The sequence below is a fragment of the Aquarana catesbeiana genome, linkage group LG07, assembly GCF_042186555.1.
Source record: "Aquarana catesbeiana isolate 2022-GZ linkage group LG07, ASM4218655v1, whole genome shotgun sequence".
Lineage (NCBI taxonomy): Eukaryota > Metazoa > Chordata > Amphibia > Anura > Ranidae > Aquarana > Aquarana catesbeiana.
Genome location: NC_133330.1, coordinates 115,550,719 through 115,572,052, shown reverse-complemented (window position 1 = coordinate 115,572,052; position 21,334 = coordinate 115,550,719). Strand labels below are relative to the sequence as shown.

Below are 21,334 nucleotides of genomic sequence, written 5' to 3'. Positions count from 1 at the left end.
GCAGCCGAGGATTCAGCTTTCGGCCATAGTGTACTGTGGGCTGCCGTATAAGTTCCGATGGCTATTGTTTGGCAGGATGTCTTCCTCCCCTCAAGGCTATTGCTCTGGGACGTCCCAGCGGGTAATGAATATTAGCCTGGCTCTGTGTCCCATGATGTATTCAAAGAAAAGGATTTTTCAGGTAAGTATGATGTAAAAATCCTATTTTTTGCTTTATCTTCTCCAATCTAGTTTGTGGTTATCTACACGAGAGATGGCACACTTGACACATACCACGTGTCCAGCTTAGCGTTGTCTGTAAGGGCAACAATGTTTGTCAGTGCATTAAAAACTCAGTCTTAATTACCCATTCATAAATAGGCACACATTTGCTAGTACTTTTTTTTATTTGAAAAGGCTGTTGAGGGACACACAAATATATTTTTTTTCTTTTCTTTTTTTCTCACTCTATGCAGCTATCCAGATCGGCATATCCCCAGCAACAGTTTTTGAGGCGATACCCAGGCCCCTCTGGACTGGAACATAGCAGTACTAGCCTGGTCTCTTAGGACCATTTTGCAATTCCCACCACTCCCATCTTACATCTGCATAGGTTAAGTCTGAAGGTGCTGATAACTGCTAGATGGAGTTTTGCATGCTTTGCACTCTATTATTCAGCCTAGAGGAAGCAACTTCTTACTGCTGTTCGGGCTTCTGAAGCGGTTTGTGGCTCACTGGTCTTGTTCCACTGCTTGCCTACAGTGACCTCATCCCCTCTGGCTACCTAAGAACCTCTTCAGCATGAGCTGCTCCAGCTTTTGAGTACATGAGGTCTTGCCTCATTTTGGTCCTCATTGTTTTCTGCTACAAAGTGCACCATGTCATTTAGAACAGGGGTCATCAACCCCCGCGCCGCGGCCCACTGCCGGGACGTGGCCTGTTTGCAGCCGGGCCGCGAAGGCTGCACTGTTTGACGAGCGGCGGTGGCGGAGCGAGCAGAGAGATGACATCATCTCTCACCGCCCGCCCGCATCACCACTGTTCAGTGCTCACAGCGGGGCCGCTATACTGAGGCGAGCAGAGAGATGAGATCATCTCTCACTGCCCGCCTGCATCGCCGCTCTTTCACACTCACAGCCGGGCTGCTATAATGCTGGAGGTGAGGCGGGGGAGCAGAGAGCTGAGATCATCTCTCACTGCCCACCCGCATCACTCCTCCGCCGACACAACGCGGAAGAACACCAATACATTGCTGGAGGTGAGGCAGATCATCTCTCACTACCCGCGCACCCCCCCATTACCGCTGTTCATCCTCACTACCCACTACTCCAGGCTTGCCTCTGAACTAATGCGCACACCTGTGCTGCCACCACTGCAGTGACAATCTTCCTGTGGTGGTAGGAGACGTGGCAAATGACAAGCTGCATCTGATGGCAGGTGACGTGGCAAGTGATTATCCAAATCTGGTGGCAGGTGACGTGGCAAGGAACAAAATGCATCTGGTGGCAGGTGATGTGGCAAGTGACAAACTACATATGAAGGCAGGCGACGTGGCAAGTGACAATCCACATCTGGTGGCAGGTGACATGGCAAGGGACAAAAAAGCATCTGGTGGCAGGCAACGTGGCAAGTGACAAGCTGCATATGAAGGCAGGTGACGTGGCAAGTGACAACCCGCATCTGGTGGCAGGTGATGTGGCAAGTGACAATCCGCATCTGGTGGCAGGCAACGTGGCAAGGGACATAAAGCATCTGGTGGCAGGCAACGTGGCAAGGGACAAAATGCATCTGGTGACAAGCGACGTGGCAAGTGACAAGCTGCATATGAAGGCAGGTGATGTGGCAAGTGACAATCCGCATCTGGTGGCAGGCGACGTGGCAAGTGACACTCTGGCACATTCTGCATTATGGTGAGTTGAACTATTTCATTATATATTACAATGTAATAATAGAAATAATGCGCTTCAATCATCCTGACACCATATCAATGATGGTGCCGGGATGATTGAAGCGCCAACACCAACCATTGCCCCGATAAATTGCCCACGAAAAGCCGCATACAATCCCCCCCACCCCACCGGGCCTTAGCACAGTTTTCTTCAACAGCGCCGGTGCCAAAAAGGTTGGGGACCACTTATTTAGAAGACCGTTTCGCTGCAAAAAATGACCTCACCCCTGTACTCTGTTGCTGTGGGGGCCTTCTCAGTGTTTTTAGTAGACATACACCTGTAATCTATATCTTGGGATCCCTATTACTAAAGTTTCCTCATCATCAAAGTCTTGGTGTGAGGCTGAGAACTCCTATATGTCCGCAAAACTGTAACATCCACTTCAGATTTTTGGGTCGGTTTGTGCACAATTAATAGATAAAGCGCAGATCTCACAATCATAAAACCCCTCTAGGTGTGAATCAGACTCCTCGTTGTGTGCCAGTTTCAGTACAATATGCCTCTGCCTACATTCTTCTTTCTTTTTTTTTTTTTTTTTTTTATACAGGTATAATTCATCCCACTTTCATCTATAAAAAGGCTTGCTACCTTTATATTTGTTTTCCTAATTTAAGGGTTTTATTTTCCTTCTCTCCATTAAGATTATCTGCTGAGCTATACTGGTCACCTTAAGAGGTTACTTATCTATCAGAGAACATCCTTCTTATTATGGAACTACCTCTCATTGAATTGAAGGGTAAGAAGTTTCAACATAAGATTACAGTTGTAGAATGGTTGGTCTTATTCCTCGAGATACCTTGTCTAGCCAAGCTTCCTTTCCCTGAAGTCAAGCGTTAAATAAGATAGTCTTAGGCCTTTACGTTAGTAAACATTCCTTCTTGTCATTACAAGTTTTCTTTTCCTGTTCAGGTGATCAGTCCACCTATTTTCTTCATGGTGGATGATTACTTGTCCTCCAAATTAATTCAAGCCAATCATTCTACAGGTAGGGGTTTTCCCTTACTGGATTACCCGTCCTGGTTTGGAGCGCAAGATTGATCCTGTCTTTCCTCTCCTTTGGTTGTGGCAATTTCCATATTTTACACTGCTTCCGCTATTCTTCATTCAGGTGGTATTTCCTTCAATACTCTGTGATTTCAACTTTTAATGACTGTTGCCTACCTCCTTTGTGGACTGCTTTTGGACATCCCAGATTTCTTTTTTTTTTTTTTTTTTTTTCAAAGAAGTTTTCATTACCAGACAGGAAAGATTACATACAATTACGCAACAGTACATATAAGGATCCATAAAAAGACATTGATACCAGAGACATAGTGAGCAGTTGCCAGAAGGCTATATGTATAGGATAAACAAGTCCATATATAAATCCAATATATTCTCAAATAGTAGAGATGTGGGATTTTAAAGGTGTCGACACCTTCTATCAGAGTGATACAAAAAACATTGTTAAAATTGATCACATTTTTTTGGGAAAATAGATTAAAAGAATTTGGGGTAACTAATCCTTTAAAAACATTTAGCAGATCATATTGACAGACACCAGCCCCATGATAATAAAGCATGCCCCTTCCCTTCCAATGATCTATAATCGTATAATGGCATAGAACTGTACGAGATCTATTTATCCAAACAATGGTAGACGGGGAGGGTTGCTGCTGTGCTTTTCGCATGAATTGCTTGCTCCTTGCTCAGCCAAAGTATGATTGCTGAAAGTAAAAAAGGAGATGGGTTATACCAAGTTAACACCTTAGTGATGTATGTATGTGTGTATGTATGTGTATATATATATATATATATATATATATATATATATATGTGTATATATATATATATATATATATATATATATATATATATATACTGTCACAGTATTTACTACAAATTTTCTACGTGCCCACAATGTGCCTGCTAAATATTTTTTAACATTTTATCCCAACCCCCCAAAAAGAGATAAAAGGACATCCCATATTTCTAACATTTACTATATATCTGTAAATAAATACAAAATAAGTGCAGCGCTAATGGAATAACAACATTGCAAAATTTTCGAGTTTTCAAATGAAAAAGAAAAACTAAAGCAAAGTCCCAGTAAAAATTTCAGTCCATAAATAAAGGGTTAAGCAACACCTATCCCTGTAAGATATCAATGGCAGATTGCAGAGGAAGAAACTGTGAAAGATCCTTCAAAGAATGTGCATCCAGCTCCACACCCAAGTTAGAAAGTAGCCTGCTTACCAGCTATCCGTGACCACTAAAACAGTAGTCTCACCCAGCCCAGGGAAATCGGTCTCCCCAGGACCCCTTATTGATGTCTGGAACCACAGCTAGGCCAATAGCACGCAAACGAAAATGCTTCCATAGTGCAGTACTTAAGATTTATGAGGGTTTCCTTCAATTGCATTTGTGTTACTCACACACTAACAGAGAATGTAAGGCTTGTAGTCCTTGGGACACAATCTGCTAGCTTTGATAATGGCTGTATTAGATGAGAGTGAACACTTCAAATGCTGGACCTTGTCATTGCTTACACTTAGACATATGTACCACGGCTTGTCAGAGTTATTCCCTTACAGTCCTGCAGGACCTCGGTTCCTGCTAATGGTGGTCATGCCAATAGCATGGCAGGTGGCTGTGCGGGAAGTTGCAGTGAGTGGGTTCAATTCTTCCCCACCCTTTATGTCCCATTCCCTCCCCTGCTCCTTTTATATGTTGTCCAAAGAGGTTAATGTCTGGGTATATGAACTCTCCAGTGTTCCCCTTAGTGTGGTATTGCCTACTGGGGCTGGGGTCCAGGCCACTGTGTTTTACTGGAATCTCCCTCGTAAGGCGCAGAAGATTTATGGCAGATAGCTAGGCTAGTGGCATGGTCCATGTGCTTTTGGGACACCTACCCCTTTAAAACATGCAATATAGAGAGTTGTAACTGAGTGGCAACATTGGCACTGGTGGTGAATCTAGTACCTACTGCAGAAAGAACTCAGGTTTTACTCAAACCTCTTTATTGTTCCCAACAAGGGTGGAAGTTCTAGATCTAAAGCCTTAAAAAATCCATAAGTTCTCCATCTCATATGCCATACAGGGAACTGTCAAGTAAATTATAAGATATATCTGTGGTGCCCAAGATATTGCATACATATTGCTTACATTTAGCCAGTGGGCGTATACAGGATGGGAGGAGCTGATCATAAGTTCCTGCCCAGTGTTCTCAAATCAGCAAGGATGCAGTGTACATCCTAATTTATGGGTAAATTAAAATGGGCTGTGACTTGTCATGCGACTTTGGACACAGTCACATGACAAGTCTTGTTTCCACTATTGTGATCCCAAAGTTGCGCACTTTAGAGTGACTTTGGGTGCAGCTTTGATCCAACTTTACACTCTCTGGATCAAAGTCGCATCAAAGTAGTGCAAGTACCTTTACAGAGTCGCATTGATTTTAATGGTACCCGTTCCAATCTATGCACTGATTCGATGCGACTTTTAATGCAACGTTGATCCAGAGAGTGTAAAGTTGGATCAAAACTGCACTCGGTTGCATTAGTCGCACTATAAATTGTGCAACTTTGGGGTTGCAATAGTGGAAAAGCACATTAAGGCTCAGTTTCAAATAGTATGACTTGTCATGCGACTTTGTCAAAGTTGGATCAAAGCTACACTCAGTCGCACTCTAGCCTTAGGCTACGTTTCCACTAGTGCCTCTCCAAAGCTGTGCGATTTAGAGTGCGACTTCAAGTGCAGCTTTGGTCCAACCTTAAACTCTGGATCAAAGTCGCATCAAACATTTCATCAAAGTAGTGCAGGGACCTTTTCAAAGTCGCTGATTTTCAAAGTTGCATAGATGGGAACATTTGCCATTGAAATCAATGAGCTGTGACTTGTCATGCGACTTTGTGTCCAAAGTCGCATGACAAGTTGCACTAGTGGAAACTGAGCCTTAAGCTCATTGCTCACATGTAATGAGCAATAGAAATCCATCTGTATCCTTCCAAACTTTCAAAAATGTTCCTTTGTACCCCATTTCTTTCATATTTCTTCCCCATCTCCCTCCGCCGTTAACAGCAGCTGGATGTGTGCCACACCATGCACACAGTGGCCATCACAGTGCCAAACCATGCACACAGTGGCCATTACAGTGCCAAACCATGCACACAGTGGCCATCACAGTGCCAAACCATGCACACAGGGCCATACAGAAACAGCCACGTGGTTCTACACTGTAGTAAATCTGCAGCATGTTGCATTGTAATGTATCTTACAGTTTCTAAAAACATAACATACTTCCAAAGCCTCCCCCTCCCCTCCCCTCCCCTCCCCTCCCCTCTCTCAGGAGAAGCTGCTGGCCAAAACGAGGCTATGGAGACAGGAGGGGGATCATGTTGTTAAGGATACGAGGGGTGGGGCTGGGCAGGACTAGGCATGTTTAAGAACGACTGACAACCTTTTCAGGAAGTGAAAGACAGCTTGGTAGATTAAGATGAAGGGACACAGCGTTGTCGGTGAAGAACAGGAAGTAGCTGATTGTCTGGCTTAGATGAGACTTTCTAAGCTAAACAATCAGCTAGCCAGAAAATTGATAATAATATCAAGGATAAAGATATTGAACATACTATTAATAGGAAAAAACTTTTTTTTTTTTTTTACTGGGCTTCCATTTTAATGGCTTAGCTGTTGAAAGGCAAGAACTGAGAAACAGAGGGTTCTTGAATGCGGTTTCCTTACCACCCTTTGGGTTTGCAAGGCCATGTCTCATAAGATTTACCATCGTATGTGGAAGGTGTATTTTGGATGTTGTAAACTCCTAAGGATATGCTTTTTTTTTTCTTTTTTTTTTCATTGTTTGCTTTCTTACTTTTCTTCACTGCATAGTGGAGCAGCAGCAAGTCTTCAGCCCAGTCAGGTGTCATCGTTGGGGACTTTGTTCCACTGCCATCTGAATGAGTACATTGTGCTTTCATCACTGGGTCCTAAACCATTTCATCCAAAGGAAGTGGCCCTACACTCCTTGCATGCAGTCAGGGTGATTAGGTTGTACTTGTATGCCTAGGTCCGGTTTCATAGAGCAGACTTCCTGTTTGTGGTTGTAGAGAGCCCAAGTAAAAGCCTTACAACATTGACTGTTATCATCTCAATTGGATTCTGCAAACCATTGTACAAGCGTTGTCTGAAGCCGTGAAAATCAATTTCCGTTAGCAGCATACTCTTAACAGGTAGGCAAGTGTATCCTGGGCTTTGAGCCATGAGGCCTCTATTTCACACGTTCTCCAAAGGCGTATTTGGGTAGCTCCTTATACAGAACTGGTGTTTTTTTCAAAGCAGTGTTGTGTGTATAAGTGTTTATTTTTTAAATATGTTAAAACGAAAAATTTACATAGTGGTTAATTTTATTGTCACTTTTAACATTGTTTTTAGTTTGAGTATGCTTTAGTGTGTCACTAAAGTGGAGATGTTTGAAGACCATTGATTCATCATTAAAAGGGTAAGTTCACCTTTACAGAAAAATCTGTAAGGTGAACTTACACTGGACCCCCTCCCTATCACACCCGGTCCCGCTGTACCTGAATCCAGCAGTCTCCCACACATCATAAAGCCATTTTACCAGGCTGGGGATCAGAAATCCCCCGCCTCTTAATCTCCTAAATGTACCTTGTAAAGGTACGTATAGGAAGCATTCCAATTGGTCAGCGTCAACCAATCACAACCTACGTAGCTCGTTCCTGTCAGCACTGGAGAAGAGGAGAGAATGCCGCGGTGGCTTCAAATCCTCGGATCGGTAAAGCAGTGTCACAGCGGGAGATTGCCGTAACCGGGTGCGATGGGGTCTAGTGTAAGTTCACCTTACAGATTTTCTATAAAGGTAAACTTACACTTTAAACGCTTACCACAGTTTATATTAGTTTGTGTTAGTGCATATAGTTGCAGCTTAGGGCTCATGCACATAGAGGTTTGCAGGCACAAATCTCATCAAGCAAAAAATTGCTGGTGTTTTTCTGTGCCTGGAAAGCCATAGCTGGTGCTTACAGCCATCCATAGAAGTGAATGGCTGTACATGCTTGTAATCGCTTTCTTGCGTTTGCCCACACATATGCATATGACATATCTCCCCGAACACGAAACTTCTGCGAGAAAGCATTAGTGTTTACTCGCACGTACAGCCATTCAGTTCAATTGCCAGCTGTACATGCCACCTGAGTCTTCCTGGACATGAAAAATTCCAGGACTTTAACACTAGAAGACATTTTGGCCTGCAAACATCCGTGTGTGTGAGCCCATAAAGACCTAAGTATTTCTTTATATCATGGCTTTTTTTAAATATAACATTTTCAGGTTTTAGCTCCAGTGCAATGGATTATGGAAAGGAAGCTGGGGCAGAATCTCGTTTCAAGCAGTGGACTTCGATGATCGATGGGTTGCCTTCCTCTGTCTCACAAGATGTCAGTTTGCATAAGAATGGTACAGTGCGACTTTTCTGCAGTATTGCCTGTCAAATTGATTGTATAGCTAGAAACGTTCTAAAAGTGCAACCCAAATTCCACAAAAGTTGGGACGCTGCATAAAAACAGGATGCAATGATTTCATAAACTCATGTTTTATTCACAATAGAAATTAAAAAAAAAAATCACATGTTTAAACTAAGAAAATGTACCATTTTTAAGAAAAAAAATTGGTAATTTTGAAAATGATGGCAGCAATATGAAAGTTGGAGCAGGGCCATGTTTACCAGGGAGTAGAATCCCCTCCACTTCAAGAACACTCTGTAAACTGAGGAAACCAATTGCTGATGTTTTGGAAGAGGAATGTCCGATGTAGGAATCTAGCTGCTCAACAGTACTGGGTCTTTGTTGTATTTTTTGCTTCAAGATGTGCCAAAAATTTTCAATTTGTGAAAGGTCTAGACTGCAGGCTGGCCAGTTAAGTACCTGGACTCTTCCACTGTGAAGCCATGCTGTTGTCATAGATGTAGTATGCAATTTAGCATTGTCCTGCTGAAATATGCAAGATCTTTCCTGAAAGACAATATCTGGATGGAATCATATGCTGCTCTAAAACCTGGATATATCTTTCAACATTCAGTATATGAGTGCAACACTGAATCATGAAAATATAAACAAATCTCAAAAATCATTGAATTAAACAACATATAAATGCATAATTAAATGTCCATGCAAAAAAAGTCCATTTTAAAACAGTGAAAATTCCACAAATGGATATTGATTGATGAACAACCCAAAAATATTGAAATCCCATGTAAAATTTCCAGACCACCAACGAATCACCTCACTCGTGCTCTCCCCCAATGGGTATAGGCTCACCTCTGGGAGTGCGACCCCGAACTAAGCAGGGTCAGACAATGCTTTTGAGCCAGGACTGAGATATTCAACTCAGCTGGCTCCTAAACTTCTCCCAAAATCTCCTCCACAGGATGTCAGCAGCAGAGTATATGGAGAGAAAAAAAGACTCCAATAGTGCTTGAATTGATTAAAACACTTAACATGCGTTTATATTGTGAAATCTTTTATATAAAGTTCCAGACCACCAAAAAACATTTTAACATGCGTTTATTAAAATGAACAGGGTACTCACAATATGCAGGTGCTTCCAGCGCACCACACTAACACTATCTCACTGAATCCTGTGGTGGCTCACAGGCGTGTTCTGACCCTGCTTAGTTGCGAGAGTCGCACTCCCAGAGGTGAGCCTATACCCATTGGGGGGGGGGGGGGGGGGGGTGCATGAGTGAGGTGATTTGTTGGTGGTCTGGAAGTTTTACATAGGATTTCAATATCTTTAGTTCATCAATCAACATCCATTTGTGGAATTGTCACTGTTTTAATATGGACTTTATTGCATGGACATTTAATTATGCACTTTATATGTTTGATGCAATGATTTTTGACATTTGTTTATTTTTTGATTCAGCGCTGCACTCTTATATATTGATTTTTGTGCATATGGGGGTGTGATCAGCGCTAGCAGCTAGTCTTTTGAATAACACACACACACCACAGTGTTTCTAGTACATATATAATTCTTTTTTTTGGGTAGCTCGCAAGACTAACTCTCAACATTGATGGCCTTTCTAAATGTGTAAGCTGATCATTCTATACGCACTAATGTCTAAATGTGTAAGCTGATCTTTCTATACACACTCATGCACCCCTGTACCATCAGAGATGCAGGCTTTTGAACCAAGCACTGATGGCAAGCCAGAATGTTCCTCTCCACTTTAGTCCTGAGGAGGCGAAACCAATGGTTGCCAAAAAAAAATGTGAACTTCGATTCGTCTGACCACAGAACAGTTTTCTACTTTGCAACAAACTATTTTAAATGAGCTTTGGCCCAGAGAAGACAGTAGCATTTTTGGATCATGCTCTTTTCATGATAGAGCTTTGGCTAGCATTTTTGCAGGGCGAACTGTGTTCACAGACAGTGATTTTTGAAAGTATTCCTGAGCCCATGCATTGATGCACATCACAGAATCATGCCTGTTTTTAATGCAGTGCCATCTAAGGGCCTGAAGATCGCGGGCATTCAATATTGCGCTTTGCCCTTGTTTTCGCACAGAGATTTCTCCAGATTCTCTGAAGCTTTTGATATGGTGTACTGTAGCTGATGATATATTTAAAGTCTTTGCAAGTTTACTGTGAACATTATTCTGAAATTGACAATTTTTACTGATTGGTGAACCTCTGTCCATCTTTACCTCTGAGACACTCCAAAGATGCTTTTTATTATACCCGTAATGTTACTGACCTGTTGCCAATTAACTGAAAAATGTTCTTCCAGATCTTCCTTGTTTGTACCACTTACTTTGCCAGCTTTTTGTTGCCCTTCCCAACTGTTTTGAGTGTTGCTGCCAGCGATTTCCGAATTCCAGTTCCAAATGTTTTTATTTTCTATTATGAATTAAATATGGGTTTATGAAATTCGCAAATGATTGCATTCTGTTTGTATGTAGATTTTTTCACAGCATCCCAACTATTTTGAAATTGGGACTGCACTTTTATTGGTGGTAAAGCCAAAACTTTTTTGCAGTTTTGCATATTTTGTATAAAGTTAGACCCTCTTTCGAGATTTATTGCAGTCTGTGCCCTTGCTGGAGAGAATAACCCCTCTATTTGCCCTGGTGGTGATTGTCCCTGAGAAACAATTGAAAATCTGAAATTTGTAAGTTGTCACCAGAGCAGGAGTTGAGGTAAAACATTTAGTGGGGACAAATATTCCAGAGGCAAATGTTTAAAGATTGGGATTCCCCTCACTTTAGGGATATCTCCTCCCATTTCCTATTTTATATCAGTACAGGAAGTGATATCTTAACAGTGGGGCACAGACAGCAAAAAATAACCTGCTACAGTGCCTTCAAAACTTATTCATACCCCTTAAAATTTCCCACATTTTGTCATGTTACAACCAAAAACGTAAATGTATTTTATTGGGATTTTATGTGATAGACCAACACAAAGTGGCACATAATTGTTGTGAAGTGGAAGGAAAATGATAAATGATTTTCAATTTTTTTTTTTTTTTCTACAAATAAATATCTGACAAGTGTGGTGTGCATTTGTATTCAGCCCCCTGAGTCAATACTTTGTAGAACCACCTTTCACTGCAATTACAGCTGCAAGTCTTTTAGGTATGTCTCTATTAGCTTTGCACATCTAGAGAGTGAAATTTTTGCCCATTCTTTTTTGCAAAATAGCTCAAGCTTTGTCAGATTGGATGGAGAGCCTCTGTGAACAGCAAATTTCAAGTTACATAGTAGGTGAGGTTGAAAAAAGACACCAACCTATGTGTGTTTATATTTCCATATTACCTTGTATATCCCTGTATGTTGTGGTTGTTCAGGTGCTTATCTAATAGTTTTTTGAAACTATCGATGCTCCCCGCTGAGACCACCTCCTGTGGAAAGGAATTCCACATCCTTGCCGCTCTTACAGTAAAGAACCCTCTACGTAGTTTAAGGTTAAACCTCTTTTCCTCTAATTTTAATGAGTGGCCAAGAGTCTTGTTAAACTTCCTTCCCCAAAAAAGTTTTATCCCTTTTGTGGGGTCACCAGCACGGTATTTGTAAATTGAAATCATATCCCCTCTCAAGCGTCTCTTCACCAGAGAAAATAAGTTCAGTGCTCGCAACCTTTCCTCATAACTAATATCCTCCAGACCCCTTATTAGCTTTGTTGCCCTTCTTTGTACTCGCTCCATTTCCAGTACAACCTTCCTGAGGACTGGTGCCCAGAACTGGACAGCATACTCTAGGTGCGGCCGGACCAGAGTCTTGTAGAGCGTGAGAATTATCATTTTATCTTTAGAATTAATCCCCTTTTTAATGCATACCAATATTCTGTTTGCTTTGTTAGCAGCAGCTTAGCATTGCATGCAATTGCTGAGTCTATCATCTACTAGGACCCCAGGTCCCTTTCCATCCTAGATTCCCCCAGAGGTTCTCCCCCCAGTGTATGGATTGCATTCATACAGTATTTTTGCCACCCAAATGCATTATTTTACATTTTTCTACATTGAACCTCATTTGCCATGTAGTTGCCCACCCCATTAATTTGTTCAGATCTTTTTGCAAGGTATCCACATTATGCGGAGAAGTCATTGCCCTGCTTAGCTTAGTATCGTCCGCAAATACAGAGATTGAACGGTTTACCCCATCCTCCAGGTCGTTTATGAACAAATTAACCACTTGACCACTGGGCACTTAAACCCCCTTAATAACCAGACCAATTTTCAGCTTTCAGTGCTCTCACAATTTGAATGACAATTACTCAGTCATGCAACACTGTACCCATATGAAATTTTCGTCCTTTTTTTCACACAAATAGAGCTTTCTTTTGGTGGAATTTGATCACCTCTGGGTTTTTTATTTTTTGTGCTATAAATAAAAAAAGACCGAAAATTTTGTAAAAAAAATGCATTTTTCTTCATTTCTATTAAAATTTTTTGCAAATAAGTAATTTTTCTTCATAAATTTGGCCAAAAATGTATACTGCTACATATCTTTGGTAAAAATAACCCAAATTAGTGGGTATTATTTAGTCTGTGTGAAAGTTATAGGGTCTACAAGTATGGTGCCACTCACTGAAAATGTATCATTTTGATCACACCTAATGTACTGACAGCCTATCTCATTTCTTGAGACCCTAACAAGCCAGTACAAATACCCCCCAAATGACCCCTTTTTGGAAAGTAGACATTCCAATGTCATTTTTTTCCCACAATTCTTTGCAAAATGAAGATTTTTTTTATTTTTTTCACTCCAAATTGTCATTATAACAGGTTATTTCTCTCACATGGCATGTACAGTCCACAAATGAAACCCCAAAATATATTCTGCTACTCCTCCTGAGTATGGCGATAGCACATCTGTGAGACTTTTACATAGCCTGGCCACATACAGAGGCCCAAAATTGAAGTAGCCCCTTCAGGCGTTCTAGGAGCATAAACTACACATCTCATTTCTCAACCACCTATTACACTTTTGAAGGCCCTGGAGCACCAGGACAATGGAAACGCCCACAAAGTGACCCCATTTTGGAAAGCAAACACCCCAACGTATAATCTATGAGGCATACTGAGTTTGGAACGGTTCATTTTTTTCCAGAAGTTTTTGGAAAATGTGGAAAAAAAATGAAAACGCATTTTTTTTTTTTACACAAAGTTGTCCATTTATAAGATATTTCCAACACATAGCATGTACATAGCAAAAATGACATCCCAAAATGTATTCTGCTACTCCCCCTGAGTATGGCGATACCACATGTGTGAGACTTTTACACAGCCTGGCCACATAGAGGCCCAACATCCAAGAAGCACCATCGGGTGTTCTAGGGACATAAATTACACATCCAATTTCCTTACAATCTATCACATTTTTGAAGGCCCTTCATATTTCTAACACAGCATGTACATACCAAGAATTACACCCTAAAATGCATTCTGCTGAGTAAAGGGTAAACAAAAGATCACCTGTGATTTTAGTAGTGCAATTGTCCACAGGAGGAGAGCCCTGATCCAGGCAGCAGGCAGGGACGTGGTCAGTGACAGTGAATAGAATTGTCCAGGCAGCAGGCAGGAATATTGTTCATAGTCAGTACAGGCAGGGATACTGTCCATATACAGTCCAGGGTCAGTGCAAGTAGAGACGTTGCCAGCAGTGCCAAAATATTGGTCCTGGTAGTAAGCAGGAACACGGTCCAAGTAGCAGGCCAGGAAAGAATGGGGACAGGGGTAGAGGCTTCTCCCACCCAAATCTCTTTGAAGCCTCCGAATCTCCAGACCCTAATCCGGGAATGAGAAAACTAAAAGATCAGTTTTCTTCATCCAGAAAAACAATTCTGGAGCCCCTCACATATGTGAGACCCCTGTGTTCCCACTAGCATAGCAGGGTAAAAGATCAATCCAAGAGGCAGGCAAAAAACGTGGTCAAACAGTCCAGGGTCAGTTCCAGAGCAGGCAGAGGTAGGTACAGTTTAGCGTTAGGCAGAAGTGTGGTCGTATAACAGGCCAGGGTCAGTTCCGGAGAAGGCAGAAGTATGTTTAGCGTTAGGCAGAAGCTTGGTCGTATAACAGGCCTGGGTCAGTTCCGGAGAAGGCAGAGGTATGTACATTTCAGTGCAGTGGCATAAGGGGTGTGGAGGAAAATGACAGGAAATTAGAATTACGTTTACCATACTTCCCTAATAATGTAGAGAAGTATGGTAACGGCGGAAACATCCAACTATACAGAGGCCTGGTTGGGAAGGACAATCGGGACAATAATACGTGGTGTCTCTTCTAATTGCTCCACTGGAGCACACCCGGCATTTCTTTTGACGTCTGCGGCCTGTTTCACGGGGGGGATTTTGTCAGGAAAGTGGCGCTCGTGGAGTCTGCTCACGGAATCAGAGCGAATAGTTTCTGGTGGGCTTTCAGGGTACAAAAGGGCAGAAATAACTTCTTCTTGGTAGTGGAGATAGGATATGGGGTTCTCTGTAGATTTTTGGTAAATGACATAAGTGTTATACATAGCCAAACTGAAAAAATAAATGGACACTTTTTTATACCAGTGGCGGGATTTTCTTGTGGGAAGGTAGGGTTCAATCATCTGATCGTTGAAGTCCACTCCCCCCATAAACAAATTATAATCGTAAACACAAGCTGGTTTCTGGGCTGGGCCGATTCTTCTTCGGACTTCCAATAACTCCTGGTTCCGCAAAGATGCTGTCTCCCCTCATTGTAGCCTTTCATCGACAAGTTTTTGCGGGAAGCCCTTTCTATTGGCTCTTACTGTACCACATGCTGGGGTGTCTCTCCGGTGAAGATTGCGGAAGAGAGGGGCAAGCTGGTATGAAAATTATCCACATAAAGATGGTATCCCTTTCCAAGGAGTGGATAGACAAGATCCCAGACCACTCTTCCGCTGGCTCCAATGTACTCTGGGCATTCAGGGGGATGCAGTTGGGAGTCCTTCCCTTCGTACACCCGGAAGGCGTAGATGTACCCTGTGGCTTGGTCGCAAAGTTTGTACATTTTTACCCCATATCGGGCCCTTTTGCTGGGGATGAATTGTTTGATGCCCAGCCTGCCTGAAAATTTTACAAGGGACTCATCCACGGAAATATTCTGTTCGGGGGTGTATAACTGGGGACATTTTTCAGAGAAATAATTTAGGAGTGGCCGAATTTTAACTAGTTTGTCAGAAGCTGGGTCATTTCAGGCAGGGCACTGGGTGTTGTTATTGTAGTGAAGGAACCGCATAATCATTAGGTATCTGGATCTTGGCATAAGGGATGAGAAGAGTGGCATGTGGTGGATGGGTTTGGTAGACCAATAGGAGTACAATTGTTTTTTTTTTGTGAGTCCCATAGTAAAAGTTAGGCCTAAGAAAATTTTGAATTTCTCTACGGTTAGTTCTCCCCACTCAAAGGGATGAGTGTAACTAGAGCCAGGGTCGCTTACTATGTGCTGCTGTGCGTAGAGGTTGCACTGGGCCACAATGGACGATAGTAAGTCTTCAGTGAAAATCAAATGAAAAAAATCAATCATGGCAAAATCATTGGTGTTCACCTGGACACCTGGCTGGGCGGAGAAAGGGGGGATATTTGCTGCTCCGGAATTAGGGGGAAGCCACAGGGGGTTTTGAAGGGCATAGGGAAGGCTGGCATGGCCCCTATCCCTTTGGGGCTGAGATGACACCCTACTGGTGCCTGGCCTTTGTTGTAGTGGCTCTGCTCTTGAGGTGAACGGCACTGCTCTTGAGGTGGACGGCCCTGCGCTGCTGGTAGTAGGCTGCTGCTCCACGCCAGAACGCCTTCTTTTCACGGGCACACATTCCTCTTCCGATTCTGTATCAGAACCGCTGCTTATCACGGGTTCATAGGTCGAATCCGAATCGTAATCGGACTGAGACTCGTAGAGCTCCCCGCTGCTCTCATCGGTCATGCTTAGACGCTGGTAGGCCTCCTCAGTAGTAAAATATTATTTTGCCATACTGGTGGCTGATGAGGCTGCACTGCAGAGCACTGTGGTGGAACTGGTGGCACAGACAGCACTGATGTGGCACTGATGGGCGCAGGTGGCACTGATGGGCGCAGGTGGCACTGGTGTGCACTGTAGTGGCGCTGGTGTGGCTCTGGTGGCACTGATTAGCACACAGGTGGCACTGGTGGGCACAGGCAGCACTGATTAGCACACAGGTGGCACTGGTGGGCACAGGTGGCACTGATGTGGCGCAGATGAGCACTGATGGGTACAGGTGGCACTGGGCACAGGTGTGGCACTGGTGTGGCTCTGGTGGTACTGGTGTGGCACTGGTGGCACAGGTGACAGATAGCACTGTTGAGGCACTGTTATGGCACTGTTGGGCACTGCTAGAATCACAAAACTCAGTTTGGCACACGATCTGCTCTCCTCTCACGCTGCATCGGTGAGAGGAGAGCAATGAACTTGTGATGACCCCATTTGAAATGTTTTGACATTTGTGATTGCTCCGTCATTGGACGGAGCGATCACGTGGTAAAGGGCCGCTGTCATTGGCCCTTTACCGCGATCTGTGTAGCGCCGGGTCCCGTGAACCCGGCGAGCACGGATGTTCCCGTGTGCGCGCCCCAGCGGGCGCGCGGGAACGATTCTCCGGGAGGAAGTCTCTGGACGCCCTCCCAGAGTTAACAAACCGCCCTGTAGCCTTCATTTGGCTATGGGCCGGTTATTAAGTGGTTAAACAGGATTGGTCCCAGCACAGAACCCTGGGACACCCCACTACCCACCCCTGACCATTCCGCGTATTCCCCATTTATCACCACCCTCTGAACTCGCCCTTGAAGCCAGTTTTTAATCCATGTACTCACCCTATGGTCCAACGGACCTTATTTTGTACAGTAAACATTTATGGAGGACTGTGTCAAATGCTTTTGAAGCCTTGCATGTCAAGCTAGGGACTGAGAAGGCCAGCGTGGGTGAAGCTTGACGCATATCTAGAGTTCCAAGCTAGGGACCCAGCAGAGAAGCAGGGGCGACGCTTGAGGAAGATACCACCGTGAAGATTGGCGGAGCTAAAGGGATTCAGTGGCAATGAAGCAGTGGGTCTAGTGAGAGACCGGGAGCTCAGTGTGCTGAAGAACTACAAGGAGCGATTGTAGTGAAAGTGAAGGAACTGTTACGCAATGTGTTAGGAACTGTTAAAGACTGTTGCCCTAGTGGACAGCATTCCTACACGTGCAGATGTGGTGTCTTGCTGGATGCCTTTCCCTGCATGGCTGTTCTCCTATTGAAGTCTCAGAGTCTGCCAATTAATCTTGCAACTACCTAAGGGTGTCCTGGCCCTAACACTCTCCCCCAAAATAGTTTTTTTTAAGAGAAATAAACTTAAAATAAACTATTTTGCATCCAAGGAGTGTCTGGTGCCCAATATCTTTAACAAATATACTCCCACCATGCCTCACAACCCACTACATACAGAAGAATGTCAGTTATCCCTGGTCCTGGAGGTTCTCCTTAGACCAAAGAAGGCCTGGGACCTTGCTACATTAGTTAGGAGTATCAGAGTAAAGGGGGCTGAGTACGAATGCATGCCGCACTTTTCAGATATTTATTTGTAAAAAAAATTTTGAAAACCATTTATCATTTTCCTTCCACCTCACAATTATGTGCCACACTGTGTTAGTCTATCACATAAAAAATGTTGATTGTAACACGACAAAATGTGGAAAATTTCAAGGGGTGTGAATACTTTTTCAAGCCACTGTATGAACTGTAATAGCTTCTTACTCCTATACAAAACTAGAAAACATTTTTTCTGAAGTTATATTGTAAACTGGAAGTGAGGGTGTGAAGCATCATGAAGTTAAACTTTGGGTTATATATGGTTGTATCCTATTAGTGCCATGAATACTGCCTGCTTTGGATAGATAGTTATTTTGGTTATTAAAGGCAGTACAAATTGTGTAGTAGCCCAGATTTCTAACTGTTTAACCCCCAATTAAGTTGTGATGTAGTTCTTTTGTGTTAACCGTGCGTTGCATATATATTTTGTGCACTTTACACTGCCATTTCAAAAAAGCCTTTATTCCTGTAAATATCCAACAAGAATTAAGTATTCACCAGTTTCCTGAGCCATCTGAGTTGTGTAGTGCACATAAATGAGCAAAAATAAAAGTCAGTCCCTTCACTGAAACTGAAGCCCATATTCTCATCAGTGCTTGGCCTATGTGGATTACCTTTTCAGAAAAATGTGCTGATAACGGGGTCAGTGGAGGTTTTTAAGTAAGCATCGGGACACAAGGGAATTCAAAACCCTTACACCCAGAAAGCACAATTTTATTTGTGAACCCATGCTGGCCATACAGCAAATCAAATTTGGCCTGTTCAGCAGTGACTGAATTTTGATCAATGTGTGGCCGTCCTGAGAAGTTGAGAAAAAGTCCTCGATCAGCAGCTGCAGCTGCTGATCAGTACATTCTGGCAGCAGCAGGAGTTTCAGTGGGGGAGATTTCTCTATCCACTTCATTTGTGTGGTTGAAGGAATTCCGCTGGCTGGATACAAAAAAAAAATTGTATTTACTGTATCCAGCTCAAGAATTTTCATTGTGCCCATACTAAACAGAGTATAAATTTGTTTGCTGCTTAGTCTGCTTCAATGCTGATCACACAATCGACTGTATTTTGCAGCACTCATGTTTCCATCGTTTTTTTCCGCTAGATATGTAGGCCACCTTTCCCTAGTGGTGTTTGTTACTAGAGCTGCATGATTCTGGCTAAATTGAGAATCATAATTTTTTTGCTTAGAATAAAGATCACGATTCTCTCATGATTCTCGCGGCGTAATATCTTTCACAAGATACAAAAAAAAAATGGGCTAACTTTTACTGTTTGTTTTATTTTTTTTTATTCATTGAATTGTATTTTTTCCCAAAAAATTGCATTTGAAAGACCGCTGCACAAATACAGTGTGACATAAAATATTGCAACAATCTGCATTTTATTCCCTAGGGTCTCTGCTAAAAAGATATATATAATGTTTGGGGGTTCCAAGTAATTTTCTAGCATAAAATACAGATTTTAACTTTGTAAGAAACGAGTGTCAGAAAAAGGTTTCATTTTTAAATGGTAAACTGCCCTCATCTACACACTGAAGTTCATTCCTTTGATCCAAGAACAAAAAGTTGCAATGTTTATAGTCCTGCGTAGAGTTAAATTCTTCATAGAGATCGTGAGGGGGTTGAATCGAGATCACGATTTTTTAACGATTAATTAGTGCAGCTCTATTGGTTACGTTGTAGTATGTTGCAGAAATAGCCCAACATCCAATGGGGAAAATATTAGAATGCAAAAAAGAGCACTCGGCTAATGATCAGAGTAATTTTATTTGTATGAACTTTTTGGTCTCTTTATACCTCATTTAATTACTAGCCAAATATTTTTATATGTGTACAAACCACTTACTTTTTAACATTTATGCAGTGAACCTTTTGTATTACATTTCATTTTCTTTCATCTCTGTCTTCAGGCTCTATTGCTCCTCCTACAAAGAATCCTGGTAGCTCCCCATACAACCAGTTTGATATGATGTCTGGAGAATCTGTAGGATTGCATGGAGGGCCAACTGCTGAGAGTTGGCTACCAGCCAAATCCCCTCCTAGTAAAATGGGAAGCAAATCAATTAATACCAGCTGGCCACCAGGTGAGTCTCACAAGTCATCATTATCATTGTATTACCAATATTCCCAGTGGAGACACTGACAGACACAAAAAAAATCCATAGTTTCAAATTCCCCAATCTATACAATATAAAATTATTTTTCTTTTTCGTACATCACAGGACACAGAGCCAGTTATATTCATAACTATTTGGGTTATATGCCACCTATAGGTGAATGGACACTGGTAGATATATCAAACAGGAAGTCCTCTACTATATAACCCCTCCTATACAGGAAGTACTTTAGTTTTTTTCCTCAGTGTTTGTAAGGTGGTGGTCACTGATGTTATACGTGTGCTCTTGGAGGTTCTATTAAGAATCATGGACTTCAATCGGATCCATTCGAAAAAGCTGTCAGCCAAAATGGATGATACCCGAGTCTCATTGGATAGGAGAGAAGATTCCTCAAAGTTCGCCTGTAATGCAGCCTTACGGTGCTGGACCCTGCATAATGGAACCCTGTGCAGTGTTTGTTCTGACCAAGGTACTTTCCTGCAGGGTGCTATACAGATCCAGGGAATTGGACCCCAGATTAAGGAGGACGGCCGTGATGGGTGAAGTTTGGACTCCTGTTATGCACAGAGACCTGCAGGAGGAAGGGTAAGTCTGTATTTTGCAGTTTCTCTTTAAAAAAAAGAGATCTGACTGTCTGGTCTTTGTCCGAGTGGCCACTGGGGGCAGTGTGCTGTTCATGCTCTGTGTACTTCTCAGAAGTATTGGGCTGCAGTGTCTCCTCCAGCCACTAGAGGACACGGGTTAGCTCAGTATGGCCTACTCCTGTATATACAGGAAGTAGAAGGGCGACCATTTTTGGTGGACCATGTGGGCTGAAAGTTCAGCAAGGGCTCTGAGACATAACTTCAACCCATGGCTACATAATGAAATGTGAGTACTTTCTATAGGAGAGCTGTGTGACCAGACAAGTCATTGTTATATACTGCATAAAGGTATACTTATTACTTAATCCGGGGGGGCTTGTACAACTGTCTGCCGATACACCCCTTGTACGGGGGTGTACGGCACTTTAAGGAGTTGTGCCTCCAGAATAGCATGCATTTGGTCTGCAGGAGCTTATTTTTATTCTGCTTTGAAGCAGCATAGAGGCTGCATTGGATGCCTATATGCATGGCTAATCCTGCAAAACTAGTATGGGGCCAGGTGCAGTTGAGCAGGTGCAGCATAGTATACATGTTTGCATAAACTCATTCGCTTTCTTGCATAGGCACAT

At 42.7% G+C, this 21,334-nt stretch overlaps 1 protein-coding gene across 1 annotated transcript in view; it reads left to right on the top strand.

Moving 5' to 3' along the window:
* TNRC6B (trinucleotide repeat containing adaptor 6B) overlaps positions 1-21,334 on the top strand; it is an 814,361-nt gene that overhangs the window by 672,681 nt on the left and 120,346 nt on the right. Inside the window, 2 exon segments of the mRNA XM_073592654.1 lie at positions 8,253-8,378; positions 19,915-20,088. Of these exon segments, the coding sequence (XP_073448755.1) occupies positions 8,253-8,378; positions 19,915-20,088 (300 nt within the window).